Genomic DNA, 22,117 nt, shown 5'->3' on the forward strand with positions numbered 1-22,117 from the left:
TAATCAGTAAAAGCGCCCTCTCTCGTGACAAGTTTACAATAATTGGAAAAAAATTATGCACTTTCATACCGTGTCTGCGTGTGTTTATCAAACCGTACATAGTTATATCAACATCAACAAAATAGCTTTGATTTCGTCATAAAACAAACCCCTAATTTCTGTTTATTGACGTTCCCCTTGACTGGGTTTGTGGAGTATGATCTATTGCATGCTAAACCGCAATCCCGGGGAAAACCACTCACTAACTCCACCCCCCAAAAGTCACATGACTGTAACTTCTGCAAACACAAAAACGATACAGAAAGATGACATCACGCAACGAAGCCTGTCAATCATCCTCTCTCCGCCATTTTGTTCAGGGTAGGTGTGTGGCGAGTTGTTTACAGTTCGTCAGCAAAAACATCTACTTTGCTCGCTGCACTGAACACTAATTCTTTGCTAACGATGATTATGCTGTGGCTTGGAGAATACGTGTGGATTTCCTGAACTTCAGAGAGGTTCTAGTTAGTCATAACAGAGGTATTTACTGGAGTTTTTCCCTCTCAGTATTCTATTTTCTAACTATCCTTGTCCTTGAGTTGACAGAACACTCACTGACTCAGCATGGACTGTGTTGTTGTTGACTGCGCCTATTCCTCCTGCACACAGTTGAATGAAAAACATTGCAACGAAAACAACCCCGGTGTCACATTTGAAAGCAGACACACATGTCTACATTAGTACATGTCGAGGAATCAGTCAGTTTAAATAAAATGTAGCCATCAAACTGAGGAATGAGGTGTTTTGAAGATTGCCACACTCGCCATTATGGCATTTTTTGGGGGTGGAGGAAATAAACAAAAACCAGTAGGCACTATTCAGTAACTCACTGTGGCTGTCAGCTGTCACAGACAGTCGCAGTGCTGTCACTGACCACTTTTGACACACTTACTTACGACGTACACTTTGCTGATTTATTTGAACTTTGAAGTTTTTATTTTAGTCTAGTCATCTAAATTAGTTCTTATTTGCTTGCCTTGCCATATTTAATAATAAAGGAAAGGTTTCTGCATCACTCCACCTCTTGTTCATTCGATATGAAATCATTTTTAGTATCTACTTCTAATTAACCTCAATTAGATTAGACCCAGTAACTGGGGCGCTGTACTCCTTTTCAACAATTTTTGACTTTATCTGTCGTACTAGCGCCCCAGGGAATGGCACAGAATTTTAACGAATACCCAGTTTTTCGCGACACCCAGCCACAAAAAATGCCTCAAAATGACATAAAGACCAAACAAACTAGCTCAAAAATCGCCTACTCTATTCTCGATACGTCTAGGATGTAACATCAGGCATTTAATTGTACTCACGATCATTTTTTAAACTCCAAATCGATGATTTTTAACTCCGCATCGTGGAGCGATTGACAAGTCTGCGATTTTCGGATGTGTATGGTAACGAAACATGGCGTCGCGTTGTGGGTGGATGTCCATCAACGGCTGTTTAATGCTACACTTGTTACAGGCGTTGCAGCGAATGCTATACATTGTACATGGGGATGGGTACAGGCGCTGCAGCTAGCGAGTGCCCACGTGCGTTCAATCATGGTCAACGTAACTTACACGGTGCCGGGTTGTTGGAAAATTATCAGAAAGAATTATCAGAATATTGTTTTTCTGGTCTGAAGTCTGCTGGATGAAGCTGGATGGTTCTGGATGAAGTCTGCTGGTCTGGATTTTTCTGGTCATCGCCCCCCCCCCCCAAAAAAAAGGAAAAAACGAAAAAAAGGGGAAAAAAGATGATAAATAAATAAAAAAAAATTCTACAGTGACACTGGCAGCACTAAACATTATAAGAAGCAATTTAACCATGCACAAAAATCGTAGGCCTAGATGAAGTACAGCGGTTTTTATTTATTTATCATATTTTTCCCCTTTTTTTTTTTTTTTTCTTTTTTTGGGGGGGGCGATGACCAGAAAAATCCCCTCTTTCAGACAATATTCCCTTTCTGAGAACCTTTCACCCCCTTTCTGATAATTTTCCAACAACCCGACACCGTGTAAGTTACGTTGACCATGATTGAACGCACGTGGGCACTCGCTAGCTGCAGCGCCTGTACCCATCCCCGTGTACAATGTATAGCATTCGCTGCAACGCCTGTAACAAGTGTAGCATTAAACAGCCGTTGATGGACATCCACCCACAACGCTACGCCATGTTTCGTTACCATACACATCCGAAAATCGCAGACTTGTCAATCGCTCCACGATGCGGAGTTAAAAATCATCGATTTGGAGTTTAAAAAATGATCGTGAGTACAATTAAATGCCTGATGTTACATCCTAGACGTATCGAGAATAGAGTAGGCGATTTTTGAGCTAGTTTGTTTGGTCTTTATGTCATTTTGAGGCATTTTTTGTGGCTGGGTGTCGCGAAAAACTGGGTATTCGTTAAAATTCTGTGCCATTCCCTGGGGCGCTAGTACGACAGATAAAGTCAAAAATTGTTGAAAAGGAGTACAGCGCCCCAGTTACTGGGTCTACAATTAGATAGCCTTTTTTGTAAAAATAAGTGAAATAGTGGTGGCGTGTTATGGAAAGTTATCCATAATAAAAATAGTGGGTCTACCATAAGTCCATAGTTGCGATAACGCAACCCTCCTGCCGATGGCAGAGCCGGAGGGTTACGTTACGAAGCCTGCTGAAATGATAAAGGCGAAATAGTTAAGTCAACAGATTTGCTCAACTTTTACCACTTTCTAAAATCATGACACAAATTCTAGGAACACTAACTTATAATCCTCAATGTCTAATGAATAACACTCAAAAACACAATTGAGAAAATATATTTTGAAAAAAAAGGACAAAAACTTACCAGATCCCGGAGCGAAACAGTCACAAATTTCCCAGGTTCTGTTTTAAACTTGTAGCATTTTGAGACTTCCCGATATGTTCAAGGCTTTATTTTTTGGTCACCGAGCGCTGAACCACAGGTACCAGCCAATTGGATTGACGAACTGCCGAGCCGCGGCCGAGTTGGACTTAACCATTCTGTAAAAGGGGTGTTACAAGGCAGTATGCGCTATATGAGTGAACGGTGGGCATAGTAAACGGACAATGTATTTTAGAATTGTAAAATGTGAGTAGTCTTCAAATTGTCATTAATGACCTACATAATGTATATAATGTAGATCATGTTTTCTAAACTTCCTCATTGCAGGGCCTATTGAAAATGAAAGCAGATTTGTTCATGATCAACATTATTTTTTCAAATTCAGAGAAAGTGAATTTAGTCAAATCTCTTATTGAAGGAAAGTATTTTTCTTTACTGTAAATAAAGGCCTGCTGAAATTGAGGGCATTTCTGCTGAAAAGTTCCCATATATTTTGTCACCTTTATGGTTGGCCTTGGCCTTGCCCTGAGGGATGTGCGGAAATGAATTTGCAGGCTGTGCATTATTAGGCCTGTGAAATCTCCGCTTTAAAGCGGATATTCCGAATAGGTCGAATTGGTCCAGTAACTTGGCTTATCTCACATTTATTGTAGAAAACTCAACGGATGGCCAAGACAATTCGACGGTTGAACGGTCAACCTCTGTTACTGACATGTTTACACGAGTTTCCTTAAAACCCTAACCCCAACCCCAACCCTAGAACGAAGCTTAAATACACTGCATGCTAAAGGGGGGGGGGGGGTGGATAAGAAAAAAAAGTGAACAAATAATGAAAAAAAAAGAAGAAGAAAAAAAGCGGATATTTCACAGGCCTGATAATGTGCATCATGTATTGTTTCAGCTCTTATTTCAGGAGTCCACTCACAGGCCTGATTGTGTACATTTACCATTTACACAGATGTATTGTACATGTATTATCAGCCTGTGCAAATGGTAAATGTACATTAATCAATAAATTCCTTTATGAACATAGCATCATCTGCCTGATATGGCATGACTAAAAGTGGAATGTTGTTTGATATTAAAATATGCTGATTATGTTATCAAAAACTTATTCCAGGAAGATCATTGAATATAAGTTGTTTCCTGTATTGCCCTTTCCTTGGCTGCCTTGGTGCTCTACATTTTATAAATGTTTCCGAGCGGTTAAGAGCACCGAATTCAAACCCTGGTGTTTCTGATCAGCAGAGTGTGGGTTCGAATCCCCAGCCGTGACACTTGTGTCCTTAAGCAAGACACTTGACCATTGCTTCGTCCTTCGGATGGGACGTAAAGCCGTTGGTCCCATGTGTTGTGTAACGCATGTAAAAGAACCCAGTGCACTTTTCGAAAAGAGAAGGGGTTCGCCCCGGTGTTCCTGGCTGTGGCTGCTGTATGCGCCGTAGCACCTTGTAAACCCTTATAAGGTGCTAAATAATTGGGTCTCAAAATTCATCACTGCAATTACCTATCTTTCTGAAAATTTGTATAAAAAATACTTGGCGCCTTGAGTACCTGGTTTGGTAGATACGTGCGATATGTAAGACTTCGATATTGTTATTATTATTCCAGTCATTTTTTCAGATTTTTCTCAGGAATCGAATACATTAATTCCATCAGCAATCTGAGAAACGATTCATGCATGAAACTCTTCTCATGAGTCAGACATTTTAGGCAAACAAATTATCAAAATAATTCTATTACCTCGAAGGGAATGCTTTTCTCAAAATAGTTTGTAATACTGCCAACAGTGCTTCTCACCAAAGTTTTGTTTGACCTTAATATTACCAATAAGTAAGTACCTGTACATGTATGGCTACTTTTAAGTAGGTATAAATTGATACTTCAAGCACATCTGTAGTTCAGCATTGTCTGTTACTTGACAGTACAGCGGTAAAACCCCCATACTGTAAATGTACAGTAGTCCCATCAACAAAACACATTTATTTGGATAGGCTTATTTTGAGTTGCATGGCCTGGGGTAGATTTTATTATAACACCCCTTACAAGTATTCTGCCTGCTCATTGGTTTAGAGCGCGTCACATGACATGTCTTAGTTTTGCTAGACGACGGCCGTGTGATAGTGCGTCGGTTTGCCGTGCGCTAGTCCGAAGACTAGCACACGGCGTGCAGTACCCAGACGTCCGTTGCGTGTACGAGGATGATAAATTAATAGTCTGTTACAAGTTCGGATTGCACGACACTACATGCAGCACAGTAAAAGTTTTTGCAATCTGTATTCGCGTCGTCCGTGGATTGTAGCATTCAGGTCTGTAACTTAATAATAATAGTACAGTATTTAGAGAAATGTTTTGGGTGTTATAAAACAAGTATTGACTGCTTTTTACTCATGCAATGGTTAAAAATATGACTCCCTCGGTGATCCCCTAGCGTTCTATTTTCCCTCGGCTTCGCCTCGGGAAAATAGAACGCTCTGGGGATCACCTCGGGAGTCATAGTTTTAATTATATACCTCACATATAGAATCCTCTAATCTGATTGGTTAAAAAGGGAGTCATGGAAATGGCTATGCCCGCTTTTTCTTTCAAGATGACGTCATATTGGGGCATAGTCAATCGACTATGTCCGCCCTGGAAATAATGGATCAGTCTCAACACAACTGTATTCCTACATGTAGGTCGCGCATGTGTGTGTATGCGTTGTGTGCGTTCGTCGTGTCACGGCGCGAACTACATGAACTATAGCTGTGACCTTTTTTTCGCAGACGACCTTTCAACGTAGTTTGTGTGGGAAATTTGGTTGTTTGTGTTCGTTCATGTCAAACTCGCAAAGTAAAATGGCTGAAGCAAGATTTCATCTCGTTGACAACCACATGAAATCAACCACATGTAAATATGTTTCTGTTGACGTTGACTGATGTTGGATTTTAACTGTTATCCCAGTTGGATTGGTTTATTTTTTACCCGTGTTGGATTTTAACTGTTACCAACATTGTTGGTATCTTCATGCGAAATGAAAGACATGATTTTGGTAAGTTATTAGTTGGACTTTTTTGTATACACTTCAAAATCAAGGCCCAGTTCATGACATCTTCTAACCAATCAGATTAGACGAATCTATATTGTTTGGTATATAAAAGTAATATTGACTGCTTATTATTCGGGGGACAGTTGAAATTATAGGCCCTCGGTGATGTCAAAACCATGACTATGCCCTCAGCTTCGCTTCGGGCACAGTCATTGTTTTGACATCACCTTGGGCCTATAATTTTAACTGTGCCCCTCATAGCAGTCAATATTTCCATACCATAGCACTCGAAGCAGTCAATATTTGTATACAAGTCCTATGAGATATTAAAAAACGTATGGCTAGTCCTACATAAGTAAGGACAAGTAACTTGTCCTAACTAGAGATAAGACCAGTCTTAACTCTTTGTGAAATCCATGTCAACTCTGTGCAGTCAAAGAGGGTTTTTGTGAGCTGAGCTGACTTATGAGGCTCAGTTGAATACCTTTTGTGTGGTGTACTAAGTCAGTGTAAGTTATTGACTAAACTGTGTGTGGTTTTCCAGGAAAACTGAACTTTTAGGAGAGGAAGACTGTTTGAAACTGTGAATGTACTGTACAATGCCAGCAATACTGTGTGTTCATACAATACTTAAAGGCAGTGGACACTTGGTAGCTACTCAAATTAGCATAAAACTTTACTTGGTAACGAGTAATGGGGAGAGGTGATAGTATAAAACATTGTGAGAAACGGCTCCCTCTGAAGTGACATAGTTTTCGAGGAATAAGTAATTTTCCACGATTTTGATTTCAAGACCTCAGATTTAGAATTTGAGGGTCCGAAATCAACCATCAAATGCTTACAACTTTGTGTGACAATGGTGTTTTTTCTGTCATTAGGCCTAAAAAAAAATGGTTGGATTGCCCTATCCCGACCGACCGTAAAAGTAGCAAAATCTCGGTCAAGGTTTTTTTAAAATTTATATTTTCTTTTTTTCACCCCCTTTTTTTACTTCCGAATTTTGACAATAATTATCCAGTGCAACAGTCGTGGTTTCAACGTTCACAAAAACGCAACGTACAAATTTAGATCGATTTCCCTCACACGCACGGATAGGGCGAGCCTGTGTCACAACGCCATGATTTCACAAGGAACTAGTCTAACACTCCATTGAACAACAGAGGGTGCTGTTGCCAGTAATGCCCATATGGTATCGCTCGTTTATTGAACGGATGAAAAACATGGTGAATGAAATGACTCTTGGAAATTGATTGTTTTTGGAAGGAATTTGCCAAAATAAAGACGCAAAAAGAGCGCTTGAAGCGAGATGTATAAGATGATTAATACCTTGCTTGTTCGACAACTAGATTTTTTCATCAAATGTTTATGCAGTTTTGGGCATTCTTTGACATCAGAAAAAAAAAATAAAAAAAATCCCGACCGACTGTCCCCAAGCAAAAAATCGGGTGAAAGGGCAATCCAACTTCAATGACCGATTGAGCTCAAATTTTCACAGGTTTGTTATTTTATGCATATATGTTGAGATACACCAAGTGAGAAGTATGGTCTTTGACAATAACCAATAGTGTCCAGTGTCTTTCACACATGTATGTCTGCTGGTGGCACCATTGCATGTGTGTATTTGTCTGTCTGTGAAGCTAACTACGTGCACTATCTATCTTCACATTACAAAGTCAAAGTTCAAGTGCATTTATAACACACAATCCATGGGTATTTGCATTTTGCAACTTTAGATATCGTTGTATTGCATGTACAAACTTGTTGCAGCATCTTGTTCAAGCTTGTTTACTATTTACATTTCAAAGTTCTTTCATCTGATGGTGTACATAGTGATACAGTTTCAAAGTTCTATAGTCTGCTAAACAAAGTATTTATTTCTTGCATACGTCCACTGGTTGGCCAGCAGGTCTACTGTGTTGTTTTATAAAACATGCACAGTGTTTATTATTTTGTATTTCTTTATCCTGGATGTAATAGGGACGCTTTTGTTATATCGAAGGAGGTCCTGTTTTCAAGGTGTCCCTAAAATCGTGGCAAATCTTTTACCTCTCTGTGCGTGATGTAAACAGTCCCTAGATACAAAATTTTTTGTTTATTTGCCAAGCAAAGAGTCTCCTCTCCCTTGACCAAAACTTAGAAACATGTAAGGCTCCACTGGTTTACACTTGTAAATGCAAAAAGTTTGGTATTTTAGCCATTTCTACAAGGTACAAAAATATGTCATAAAGTTGAGGCCATATAAAAAAAATTGCCCACCGAAAATGTTTCATCAAACACTATTTCAATTCACAATTCACGATCAAATCATGTGACTGAACATTCTGCTGAGCATTCTGGAAAAAAAATACAGAGGATTAAAGAAGCCATATGTGCCTTATATTATTTTCTAATTTCTTTTTTAGATTTTTGTTTTAACCCTCAGATCAATATTTTTATAAATATTAAAATTTAAACATCAGCTTGGTGATTCAATTATCACTTTTTATTTTTACACTTTATTATAAATATTAAGGGGAAAAATTGTTATTAAAAATAAATAAAAATCAGATTTAAAAGCCAATAATTATTCACACTTTTTTTTTTTTTTTTTGCAAATTACCATGGTCATTTTTAAAATGTCATAAAAAATATTGTGAATAAAATAAAGACAACTGCTGGCTATAGAATCGTACACAGAGTCTCACAGTACACTTGCAGTCACTGCAGATGTTTCTTCCATGTATGGCTTCACTGGGAAACCATTCTTTCTTGTTTGCCTTGAAAACAGGAAAAACTCAAAACAAATGGGACCAGTTGAAGTCATTGAAGATCGGTGTGTGGTGTAAAAATTTCAATGTCCATCAAGTTTTAATTTATGTTTGCATACTTAATATAAACAAATGAAGATAATTAGGGCATCGGTTGATATATGGCATCATTATTTTTTTCCCAATTCAAAGAAAAAGGCATAATACCGTGAAAACTGGTAAGAGGAGGATACTGTAGGCCTTCATAGTTTTCCTACATGTACAAGTGAAATCACAGATGGAACACGGAAGAGTCTGTAATTTTGTCTCTCTTCCATTTGCACCAGTGAGATTACAAATCGAATGCGTAATGAATACTTTGCCCCAGAAGTGGCAGCATATTTGCACCACAGCAACTTGTAAGCCATTACATGATGATAGGGATTCCGTCTCATTATTCTAACTTTGTCCCACTCACCTTGCAGTAAATACTTGGCGCTTTGTATCCTTTGGAACAAGGCGCATTATAAATTAGGGTATCATTATTAATATTATTAGGCCTAATGTAACATTAACAACGCAGTGAAAGCTGGACTTTTCCATTTCATGAGGTGAAGGAAAAGCCAGATTTCACAAAGATTCTGTGACAAAAATGCACTATGAATTGTGTTGAAAATTTGCTTTATACAACGCACAAAGTACAGTGTACGTAAATGTATTAAGGCTGTCTGGAAAAAATCTACATAGTACATTACAACCTCTATATGTAGTGTTACATGGTAGTAATTAAGCATTATTTTACATGTACAATGTACCATAAGTGTTGAATGATCATCAAGCAAATCAAGGTTGTCTGGAGATAATGTTGTAGTAATAGGGCAGGCAGGTGGTAATGAATGAGTTCACCTCACACACTCTAGACTCAAGAAACATTTTAATATTATTAACCCATGATGTACATTAACTGTATATATAAATTGTTCTGGGGATAAAGAACTTTGTTTTACAGTGACACGCAGGTGTGCATTGGGCATTTGCTATTTATTTATGTACAGTATACAGTAGAGGACATCTATTAAAGGGAAGGTACACGTTTGGTAATTACTCAAAACTTAAAAACTGACTTTGTAACAAGCATTGGAGAGCTGTTGATGGTATAAAACATTGTGGGAAACGACTCCCTGTGAAGTAATGTAGTTTTTGAGAAAGAGGTAATTTCTCACTAAAATAATAAAAGACTTCTAGCTAGAAGTCTTTTATACTTATCTGAAAGCACACAATTTCGTCCAACAAGGGTGTTTTTTCTTTCATCATTTTCTCGCAACTTCGATGACCAATTGAAGCCAAATTTTCACAGGCTTGTTATTTTATGGTGATGGGATACACCAAGTGAGGAGACTGGTCTTTGACAATCACCAAACGTGTACCTTCCCTTTAACTCATGTGGATTCGAACTGCGCCTAGCCACGGGGCAAGCTCGATGGTCTTGTGGTAAAACATACACTCAACCATGTTGCAAAAAACAAATCCCAACAGAGTGATTTGCCTGTGGATTTATTTTTCACAGAACTCGAGGAAGGTGGGCATTTCGAGCCATGATGATGATAAATACTTGTAAGCAATGAACTATTTTACAGTCAGATTATGTCTTCATCCAATGAACTCCTGTAAGCCGTAGGCCTTAAGCCCGTTTCATACTTCCTGCAAATGCGAATGCGAAGCAAATTTGACGTGAATTTGACGTCACAACCCTCCTTTCGCACCGATATTCACAAGTGAGTCGAGCAGAGTTCAACTGCTGCGAATTATTCGTTGCGAATTATTTGTTGTGGATTTGTGACGTCATCATTGTCTTCGCATTCGCAGAAAGTATGAACCGGGCTTCACGCCTCTTATACGATGTGTGTCATTCTGCAGTCCTTCACCATGTTCACGCTACATAACTTTTGTGATCAATATTGTTTGAATGTTAACGTGTTCCTTGGTGTCACAAGGTTTATACAATTAAAATATTTTATGAATGCTGTCATTTTCATTAACTGGGAGTCATTTAAAGTGTGTGTAGGTTTTTAAATGTCCTGACAGGGTTCTCCAGGAATTTGTCAAAATGGCTTCCCAGGCATTCAAATTTTTTTTGCGTATTGGCCGAAATTTGCGGGCCACACAATTTGCGCGTACATTGGCATGGTGTAAAAAGCGTTTATGGGGAGCATTCTGGTCCAAGTGGGTAATTACATATATGGGTATTTATAAGGCGCGGGCACTGATCTGTTTTCTTTTGCTTGTCCGTTAATGAAACTGGACCCTAGATCTATGTGGGTTTGCAATCGGTTCACATTACAAGTTTAGTCTAGTCTAACATTGGAATGCTGTATCAACATTACATGTACAAGTATCTGTAGGTACACATCGTATGCAAGTCTCATGTAAGTGATTTGCCAACATGTTTTGTTGCGCAGTGGTACTGTACATATTGTAACCTTTACCTATAATGAATGCGTTTATAGCAATATGAGCCAGGGCATTGAAACCTCTTTCTTTCCTGTATACAGGTGTACATGTAGTGTACAGAGTACGTATGTACATGTACATGTACACCTGGAAAACATTGTCTTGTGTAGTATGTTAATATGCAATTGTTGCATGCTGTGACGGGGTCCATGGCGTTTTGTACACTCGAGGGGGAAAATGGAACCGGAGGCGAAGCCGAGGGTGCCATTTTCCCTCGAGGGTGTACAAAACCCATGGACCCCAGTCACAACGTGCAACAACTGTTTTGTTATACCTTTGTATAATTGTTATTTCTCTTCTCGAAGTTCTGTTGTCATCTTCAAACATTATTACGACGGACTATTCATTGTTTAATAAGCAGACGAACAAGAAACAATTCCCTCAAACTCGCAGTTGTTTCGTACACAGCGCGAAATCGACCAACGGTGGGAACGATCAAGGTGATGTACACCGGTGTACATCACTTTTCATGTTACCGGGCCTGTCGAGCCATGTAACATGCGTTTTTGTTGCGTGTCATGTCACATGATTGGTTCTCGACCAATCAAACTTCACAGTTTGTTACCGAGGTATAACAATGTACATTATTTGTAGGGGGGTACATGTATTCCTATAACACTGTGACAGGGTTTGCCCTGAACAGTTTAGTACACTTTTGTTTAGTGACTGGCCAGCAGGTCCAATTTGCTTGTCATTTTACAAGTCCATCAACGTTACATGTAACTGTCCTTGTGTACTGTATAGTTTTGAAGACAAAAAAACATGTAACTATACATGTATACAGATACATGTACTGTAGATTGCCATAAAAAAAAAATCCCATTACTTCACCATTCTACATTGATTTGTCCTTTGGTATGCTATGACCTTGCCGCATCGCAGCTGAAAATCTCAGTCTGACAGTTTTTCTTAAAGATTGACAGACTGCACTTCATCAGATTCTACTCATTTTCAGGGTTTGGAATAAGCCCAAATGTGTATCAAGGAATCTTCAAGATTAAAGCCATTGGACATTTTCGGTAAACAGTATTTTCCAAAGGCCCACACTTCGTGTATCACAACATATATATATAAAATAACAAACCTGTGAAAATTTAGGCACAATCGGTCATCGGAGTCGGGAGAAAATAACGGGAAAACCCACCTTTGTTTCCGCACGTTTTGCTGTGTCATAATGTGTTTAAAATAAATCCGTAATTCGCGATATCGAGAATTAATAACTGTTTCAAGAATTTTATGTTTCAAGAGAAGTCTTTCACCATTGCCTTCTGTAAACCCTGTAAGTTATTTGTAAATCTGTGAACTTTTTTTTTTTTCTGTTCCGAAAGTGTATATGGCTTTAAATATCATCATATTATTTTTTGATAATCAACCATGGTGCATTTATTAATCCATAAAGCATGATGACTCAGAATCATGTGGATAAGGCTTGTCAAGTTTGGAGTAATTAATTGAAAAGTACAAAGTTAAAGGGACGGTACACTATTGGTAATTGTCAAAGACCAGTCTGCTCACTTGGTGTATCTCAACATGCATAAAATACTAAACCTGTGAAAATTTGAGCTCGATTGGTCATCGGAGTTTGGAGAAAATGATGAAAGAAAAAACACCCTTGTTGGATGAATTTGTGTGCTTTCAGATAGGAATATCAAAGACTTCTAGCTAGAAGTCTTTTAATATTTTAGTGATAAATTACCTCTTTTTCAAAAACTACATTCACCTCATAGGGAGTCGTTTCCCACAATGTTTTTATACTACATCATGTATCAACAGCTCTCCAATGCTAGTTACCAAGTCAGTTTTTAAGTTAATATTTGTTTTGAGTGATTACCAAATGTGTACCTTCCCTTTAATACATGTGTACATGCAGCTGAACTGCACGTTGTGTTTTTGTACAGGAATGTGCGGCTCTGTGATACATACATGTACTGTACATGTGACTCATGTAAACACATACTGCTTGACATAATTTAAAGAGCCTGTTTGTAACGTGATCACGGCTGTGCAATTAGTGGGATGTGCTTTAGAGTATTCAGTTGTTTAGTCTGAACTTTAATTTTTATCCGACAGATTGTCTAGACTCCAACACAGCCGTCATTTCTGCAGTTTTGTTCTCTTGCCTGAAGAGTGTCCATCCTCCTGTAGTGGGAGAGCATCGGCAGCATCTGTATGTTCTGGATAGCGGAGACTAGAGGCAACATTGAGATGGTAAGTTAGTTCCTTATCTATGAACTTGTTTGTGAGAATAAGCCATTTGCGAGTTAGATTCGAATAAAGTTTTGTACAATAGACCGTGTACGCCTCTCTTAATATTTATGCATGAGGTTTGTCACAATTTTAACCCAAAACAAAGCCATAGGCGCAGCCACTGCTAGTGGTGGGAGACGTGCGCCTTTAGCCTCATTTTGGGGAAGAATTATGACGTCATGCATGAATTTTAAGAGAGGCGCATTGAATTTGACGTTACTATTCAAAAACTTGCCCTACAACATGGCGTCTGTGAGCGTGTGCGTGGGGATGTGTGCAGGTGTGCCATAGAAATCAAACCGGGAATGCTGCATGCTTAACTGATGTATGGCATACGGTTTGCCCTACAAGATGGCAACTTTCATAGCAACAAAGGGGCAATTCAATACGGTCTATATAATAACTTGCTTACATTTGAATTTCTCAGAGTATAGACACATGATAGAGTGTCATGGCCGATTGGTTAAGAGCATTAAATTCAAATTCTGGTGGAGTGTGGGTTCGAATCACGGTCTTGACACTTGTGTCCTTGAGCAAGATACTTTACTATAATTGCTTCTCTTCTTCCAGGGGTATAAATGGGTACCTGTGAGGGTAGATGTTAATATTGTGTATGAAATAGCCTTCTAGCCTAATAGCACGTGGCTGTTTAATCTCCAGGGAGCTGAGAAAGATTAAAGTGATGTTATTGGCCCAATGATGAGGGCACTTAAATGTAAAGCGCATTGATGTTGTTATTGTGAATAGCGCTAATGACCCCTTGCATGCGCGTCACACGCGGCGACTTATGCCACACTCACCATGTTGATGGTCAATAGGCTTACTTGTAAACGCTGCGTTGACTAAAATGCGCACTTCACTGAATATCTTCACTACATTCGTATGGACTGTGAAAGGGGTAACCCTGTTTCAGCCCTAGGAGTAGGTGGCAACGGCCTCTGGTAAAAATAATTGTAGCCCACACCTTCAAGTGGCCTTCAGTCCTTGTGTGTCAGGCAACTTGCATAAAAAATAAAAAATAAATAAAAAAAGAACACACGTTGAGTTGACATTGACCACCAAAATGGTGCATCAAAGATTATTTGATGATGACGTTAGGTGAATTGGGTCAATAGAAGAATTTGTAATTATTATTTTATAAGACTGCTTGGCCTGTGAGTTTACTGTCCAGATACTAAAATCTCGGGCCTGCGGTCCAGTGTAAAATTCGAGCCCTGCATTGACTGGCATTTTGATGTTGAATTATTAATGCTTTCATTCCAGGCTGATCAGGAGGAAGGAGATAGTCTGGTGTGTCTTCAGTCCAGCGAAGCTTTCCCATTGAAACCCATGTTGAAGGATGATCCAACGTTAGAGGTACCATATCACCAGCTGTCTGGAGAGAGCGTGATGTTCCTTGGCAGAGCTTCAGATGCAGTCATTGTGCTGTCAAGCTATCGGCTGCTCATCCGTAACAAAGAATCATTTGTCAATGTAAGTCTAGTGTGAGATTAAGGCAATAAAAGAGTAGGCGACGAGTTCTTAAACTGCTGTCATGGTCGGCGGGGTTGTGGCCGTGCGATACGGCAAGGCTGTTTTTTTGCATGGCCACGACCCTGCAAGGTTTTAAACGGTCGTTTAAGAACGAGTCACTACTCTTCTATTCCCAGTCATAAATGGCTTTTTGTGAGACAATTTCACGATTAAAGACAATCTGTGAACAAAAAAATCAGAAAATTTTTGAAGTTTGTTAATTTGCAAAAACTTTTGTAAAAATGTTTTGAGCGTGTTGGGTTGTGTATACACGCATGGACAAGATAGATCATGCGCTGGTACCAATAGCTATAAATTGGCATACAAGAGCTTGCGCGCCAAACATGCAAAGCCAGCCAGCCTTAAACAGCTCCAGCTATGTCTTTATCAGCCATTTAAACACCCCCACATGACGCGCTCTCCACCAATAGGAATAGCGAAACTGGGGTATTTATGAATGGAATATAAAACAAACCTCTTCTTTTGGGTCTGTCTTAAAGAATGAAGAAGATTTTAGTCAAAAATAATATAACTGTTTAGAATATCAAATAATAAACCACAAGGGAAAATGACTGTTACTGTCAGAACAGTTCTTTAGATTGTGTATTCCAGTATCGAATTGTTCTTCCTGCGTTGACTTAAAGGCAGTGGACACTATTGGTAATTACTCAAAATAATTATTAGCATAAAACCTTACTTGGTAACGAGTAATGGGGGGATGGTATAAAACATTGTGAGAAGCGGCTCTCTCTGAAGTGACGTAGTTTTCGAGAAAGAATGAATTTTCCACGATTTTGATTTCAAGACCTCAAGTTTAGAATTTGAGGTCTCGAAATCAAGCATCTGAAAGCACACAACTTCGTGTGACAAGGGTGTTTTTTTCTTTCATATGTATCTCGCAGCTCCGACGACCAATCGAGCTCAAATTTTCACAAGTTTGTTATTTTATGCATATTATGTTGAGATATACCAAGTGAGAAGTCTGGTCTTTGACAATTACCAATAGTGTCCAATGTCTTTAAGTGCTCCGGATTTTCGCATATATCTCAAAAAGGCTGCCACCTTTTGAACTAAAATTTGTACAAGTGATCTTTTTTTGTACATCTACATGTACTGTCTAGGATTAAAACAATCAAACAGTTCCAAAAGCCAATGGTATTTATTTCCTTTGATGCAAAACTAACTGATGACCTTGATAGATAAAAGTATATGTTGTATCCAGTTACATTGTAAAGATACAAATGAACATTATAATAATCCCATTGAAGTGGGATTGCAGTGTGCTGTTGAAGTAAATGGTTATCCAGATGTTATGCAATGTGGACAAGGTCAGTTTGGTATCTGAGTTAAGTCCAATACTGAAATATCACTGCATATATGGAATACTTTTTATCATAAACAATACCCAGGAATAAACTGGAACATTGTGTTACGTCTATTTTGAGTATGCTGTCAGATTTGACTGGCACCCCCGAACAAAGATATTGACAAAATAGGGACAGCGCCAATATAGGGCTAGATAGCTCAGTTGGTAGAGCGCCGGCACGTTAATCCGGAGGTTGCTGGTTCGAATCCCACTCTAGTCAATTCTTTGTTCAACCCCAAAAATCAGATTTGTTTTGCTCAACTTTTTTTCTGTTTATGTACATCTGTTTACTTACATTTTTGCTTCTGTTTTTATCTGTAAGGTGCTCTATAAATATTTTATTATTATTATTATTATTACTTTAATAAGTTTCCATGTTGATCTGATAAGGCCAGAAGGGGTGTGTTTACATGTACACAGTAGACAGACATGATAAGGAAACTACAGCTTAATGTGTGGTTAATTGTAGGTCCAATGTTCAAAATAATGATATCATAGATGTCTGGTTACTGGTAGTGTAGGTTAACATGTTAAAGCAAAGTCTGCATGAGGCCAGGTATAAAGCAGGGTTTTCCCCATAGAGTTATATATAAGAACTAGAGCGCGCACTGGCCTATATACGCGCCCCAGCATGCGCTCAGGCGGCCATTTTCTAAGTTGACAAAACAGCTATCTCACAGCGTGTGTTTGTGCGGCCATTTTGTAAGTTGAATAACAGCATCGCGTTAGCGTTCAATAAAAAAACACCTCAAACATGTATTTCATATTCAACGCGCGTGTAGAATGACGTGCTTGTCATCTTGCAGTCCCGTGGCGTTTGTGCACGAAGCATCACTCGTGCGCCCTCTAGTTCTTATATATAACTCTATGGGTTAATTGTAGGTCCAAAGTTCAAAGTAATGATACCATAGTTGTCTGGTTACTGGTAGTGTAGGTTAACATGTTAAAGCAAAGTCTGCATGAGGCCAGGTATAAAGCAGGGTTTTCCATTAACTTTTTCAGAGACTAGCCAGCAGAACCAATTAGCTTGTCAATTAACTAATCCATCAGGTTTTTCACTGCGCCATATTTAAAGGGACACGTTGCCTTAGATCAAGCTAGTTGGTTTATGAAAAAGCATTTGAAAAACGTTTGTTCTAAAACGCATATGGTTGGAAAGATGTTTTAAAAGTAGAACATAATGATACACACAAAAATGCCTCGAAAATTGCATGGTTTTCCTTGTACGTGCACGCCATTTTGTGGAGTCAAATTTGTGACTCCACAAAATGGCTGACCGTGTTAGTTCGCAAAGTAAAAAGAAAACCAGGCAATTTCGAGGCATATTTGTGTGGATCATTATATTCTACTTTTAAAACATCTTTCTTACCATGTGCATTTTTTAACAAACGGTTTCAAAAACTTTTTGTATACCAACTCGCCCGATCCTAGGCATTGTGTTTAATATTGAACAGATGCTTTTTAACTCTGAACTACTTTTGTAGCCAGCCGGACCACTTGAAGTGAATTTTGACTGGTCGTCAGTTGTTTTAACTGGCTTTTGGCCAGTGGACCACTGACACAAAGATCATGCATTCGCACACTGCAGGAACGTCACACCTGGATTTTGTTTTATGATGGGAAAAGCCATCTTTATTTTGCAGTGGGCACTTCTGTTGGGAAACTGGGGGAGATTGTGGAAGTGTCGTGGCCGAGCGGTTAAGAGCACCGAATTCAGAATCTTTTGTTTCTGATAGCAGGGTGTGGGTTCGAATCCCCAGCCGTGACACTTGTGTCCTTAAGCAAGACACTTAACCATTGCTTCGTCCTTCGGATGGGACGTAAAGCCGTTGGTCCCATGTGTTGTGTAACGCATGTAAAAGAACCCAGTACACTTATCGAAAAGAGAAGGGGTTCGCCCCGGTGTTCCTGGCTGTGGCTGCTGTATGTATCGTAGCACCTTGTAAACCCTTATACATGTAAGGTGCTACATAATTGGGTCTCAGAATTCATCACTGCAATAACCTATCTTTATGAAAGTTTGTATCTCAGCGCCTTGAGTACCTTGTTTGGTAGATACGTGCGCTACATTGTATATAAGACTTCGATATTATTATTATTATTATTATTATTATTATTATTATTATTATTATTACTAACATAAATCTATAGGAATGTTAAAAAGTAGACACAGAGGCCATGACAATAGGCCACTGAGATCAAAGTCCCTGTACCCTCAGTAGCTCACACCAATGTGACCCTGGTTCGATACCCAGCGAAGACTATCATGACTATATGTGAGTAGAGTTGTGCGTTGGTTCTCTATAAGCATTTTTCTCCCTGGCCCTCCGGTTTCCCTTCCTCCGGGAAAGTGTAAATATTTGCTCTCTGCCTGTGCTTTGGGGTCATGTAGACCTTATCGCAAATACTAGTGGGAATGAGGTGCATGCTGGTCTAGGTAGAGATCAAGTTTGATGCCTAGCTAGACCAGCATGCTTTTCATTTAGCAGTTAGCCTGGTGTGCGCAGTGGGTATTTGCTAAAAGGTCATATGGGTTGATGTGGCTGGCTTGCAAAGGTGCCTCGCATGCCTGCTTCTCAGACACATTGTAGTTGAGTCCTTGGCAATAGACCTTTATCATGCTTCCTCCATCTTGGTCATGTTCATCATATCGAATAACAATAAAATTCCAGCCTTGGCTTGGTATCAAAGGGAGAAATTCAAGATAGCTGCACCGTGATATAGGTCTAATCAGCTACTCAGCTGCAAGTAAGGGTGATTAGCCTGTCAAATTAATACTACATGTATCGTTATAACTAACAGTTTAATAATGTTCTCTTTTAGTTTTGTACATGTACCATTGATACTTTGATTAGTTTTCCCACTTGATATATTCACAGGTGCCCATCATGCTGGTAGAGAATGTGGAATGTCGAGATCTCTTCCACTTGGTCATTCAGTGTAAAGATGGCAAGACATACAGGTACACGCTTAGGATATTTATTTCTTAAAGGTGCTGGACACTATTGGTAGTTACTCAAAATAATGGTTAGCATAAAAACTGACTTGGTAACAAGCAATGGAGAGCTGTTGATAGTATAAAACATTATGAGACACGGCTCCCCTCTGAAGTAATATAGTTTTCGAGAAAGAAATGATTTTCCACTAAAATATATGAATTTGATTTCGAGACCTCAGAATTAGATTTTGCGATCAAGCATTTGAAAGCACACAACTTTGTGTGACAAATGTGTTTTTTCTTCTGTATTATCTCGCAACTGAGATGACTAATTGAGTTCAAATGTTCACAGGTTTGTTTGTTGAGATATACCAAGTGAAAAGACTGGTCTTTGACAATTACCAAAGATGTCCAGTGTCTTTAACCCGATTTGAGTGCCGTCTACCGAAAATCCGGGGGGGGGGGGGGGGGGGAGCTGTTGGAAACTGTAAGTTTCTCAGAGGTCTACCAGACATCAGGGCACCATTTGCTACGCTAAACAGATAACTGGAATAGTTGGATGTGTTGTTTAATGTGTTGACACCCATGCTAAGCCGTGTGGCAGATATTGTATGCCGGGTACAGTAAATTGTTTTCAGCCATTCAAAAATAAATCGCTTTGGCCTTTGCATCTGGGAAAAACAGTGGAATGAAAAAACTTGTGACTGCTTTAGGACACACATGTTTGTTTGGAGGTGTCAGTCAGAAGCCGTTTAGCGTGTACAATGTAACTGCCGTTTGACATCCAAGGATCGCGTCCAAGTTTATCACACAACCTGGGAAGTGGCAGCAGAGGGATAACCTTTAGACTTCTATAATACACATGAAGTGTGTTTTATAAATAAGGCAGGCAATCCTACCACACTTGTACAAAACAGTCTACTCTTGTTATAACAAGGTTGCTGGGACTGGCTAAATGACCTCTTCTTGACAGGAACGTAGATAGCACAGCAAATCATAGAAACACAAAGCAGAAATGAGATTTGGGACTTCAGAATGTACTCTTTTCAAGCAGAACCTCTTTACTTGTGTGTCAGTGCTCCTTGTAACCAGGGTTGACTGTACTGCCTATTATCATTGACGATAACATACTTTGACCTTATGATCTATCATAACCTAGTTCTGAATGTTGTCTGTGCATTAAAGGGTCCATGTAACTTTTGTAGGACCAAAAACACAATGTCCACAGATTTACACTAAACTTACACAGTTTGAAGATAATGATAGTAGAAAGCTTCCCTGAAAATACTACCTGCTGAGGTGCTGTAGTTTTTGGGAAATGAGTAAAACAATGTCATGAAAATAGTTTTCGGCTCATGAGATGAAAATTATTTTAATAATTTACAAACGTATTTTCATGACATTGTTTTACTCATTTCTCAAAAACTACAGCACCTCAGTAAGTAAGATTTGAAGGGAAGCTTTCCACTGTCATTATCTTCAAACCCTGTAAGTTTAATGTAAATCTATGGACATTTTGAAAAAGTACCCAAATCCTTTAAAGGGAAGGTACTATACATTTGGTATTTACTCATAAAGCATTTGTGTACTTTTTGTAACACAAAAGATAATGTCCACAGATTTACATTAAACTTACACCGTTTGAAGATGATGATAGAAGAATGCTTACTTGAACATATTAGTGGCTGATGTGTGGTAGTTTTCGAGAGATGAGTAAAACAATGTCATGAAAATACGTTTTACATGCTGAGATAATTTTCATCTCACGAGACGAAAATATTTTCGTGACTTGTTTGACTCATTTCTAAAAAACTACAGCACCGTGACTTAAGCAAGTAATATTTTAAGGGAAGCTTTCTACCATCATCTTCAAACTGTGTGAGTTAAATGTAAATCTTGGGACATTATGTTTTGTCTCCCACAAAGGTACCTAGCCCTTTGAAATTATTGGCAACAAAAACATTATTTTTTGGTTAGATGAACATGTTCAGCAGCTTTGATAGTATAAAGTCTTTTGGAAAACATTTTACTTCAAAGTCATGTGGTAGTGGAAAAAGATATCAAAGTTTGAACCTGAGAAATGTTACTCTCAGAATTGTTTCTCAGATTGTGTTTTCCAATTATGGATTATTCTTACTGCATATATATATATATCTAAACTGTACACAGGAACAGTATTAGCGAGTGAACGCTGAATAAATATCCTATCAGTCTCTACTAATACTGCATGGACATTTATAAAGTGCTCCGGATTTTCAGCAATATCTAACATTTTTTTTCAAAAGGTTGGTTTTAATGTTTAAGTATTTAAAACACTCAAGAGGTTCCAAAAATCCAAAGTTATACTTTGCTTTTAAAGACAAAGTCCAGTCTAGCTGATTACCAGGAAAAATGGGGTTTATTTTTTATATTGATATGTCATTCACTACACAAATGATGCTAACTGTTTGTTTGGGTGTACATTATAGAATTGTTGCACGTTGTGATGGGGTCCATGGCGTTTTGTACACCCGAGGGGGGAAATGGCACTCGAGGCGAAGCCGAGGGTGCCATTTCCCCTCGAGGGTGTGCAAAACCCATGGACCCCAGTCACAGCGTGCAACAATTGTTTTGTTATACCTTTGTAACATTATTATTCTTCTTCTCGAAGTTCTGTTGTCATCTTCAAACATTATTACGACAGACTATTCATTGTTTAATAAGCAGACGAACAAGAAACAATTCCCTCGTACCCGCGGTTGTTTCGTACACAGCGCTGGAAATCGACCAACGCTGGGAACGATCAAGGTGATGTACACCTGTGTACATCACTTTTCATGTTACCCGGCCCTTCGAGCCATGTAACATGCGTTTTTGTTGCGCGACACGTGATTGGTTCTCGACCAATCAAACTTCACAATTTGTACAGAGGTATA

At 38.8% G+C, this 22,117-nt stretch overlaps 1 protein-coding gene across 1 annotated transcript in view; it reads left to right on the forward strand.

Annotated features, from left to right (window-relative positions):
- The first annotated feature begins 350 nt into the window (after window positions 1-350).
- LOC139939050 (phosphatidylinositol-3,5-bisphosphate 3-phosphatase MTMR3-like) overlaps window positions 351-22,117 on the forward strand; it is a 48,298-nt gene continuing 26,531 nt past the window's right edge. The window contains exons 1-4 of the mRNA XM_071934766.1: window positions 351-519; window positions 13,210-13,347; window positions 14,650-14,859; window positions 19,144-19,226. Coding sequence (XP_071790867.1) covers window positions 13,309-13,347; window positions 14,650-14,859; window positions 19,144-19,226 — 332 coding nt within the window. The 5' untranslated portion in view covers window positions 351-519; window positions 13,210-13,308. The remainder of the gene's footprint in view (window positions 520-13,209; window positions 13,348-14,649; window positions 14,860-19,143; window positions 19,227-22,117) is intronic.

This window comes from Asterias amurensis, chromosome 6, assembly GCF_032118995.1.
Source record: "Asterias amurensis chromosome 6, ASM3211899v1".
NCBI lineage: Eukaryota > Metazoa > Echinodermata > Asteroidea > Forcipulatida > Asteriidae > Asterias > Asterias amurensis.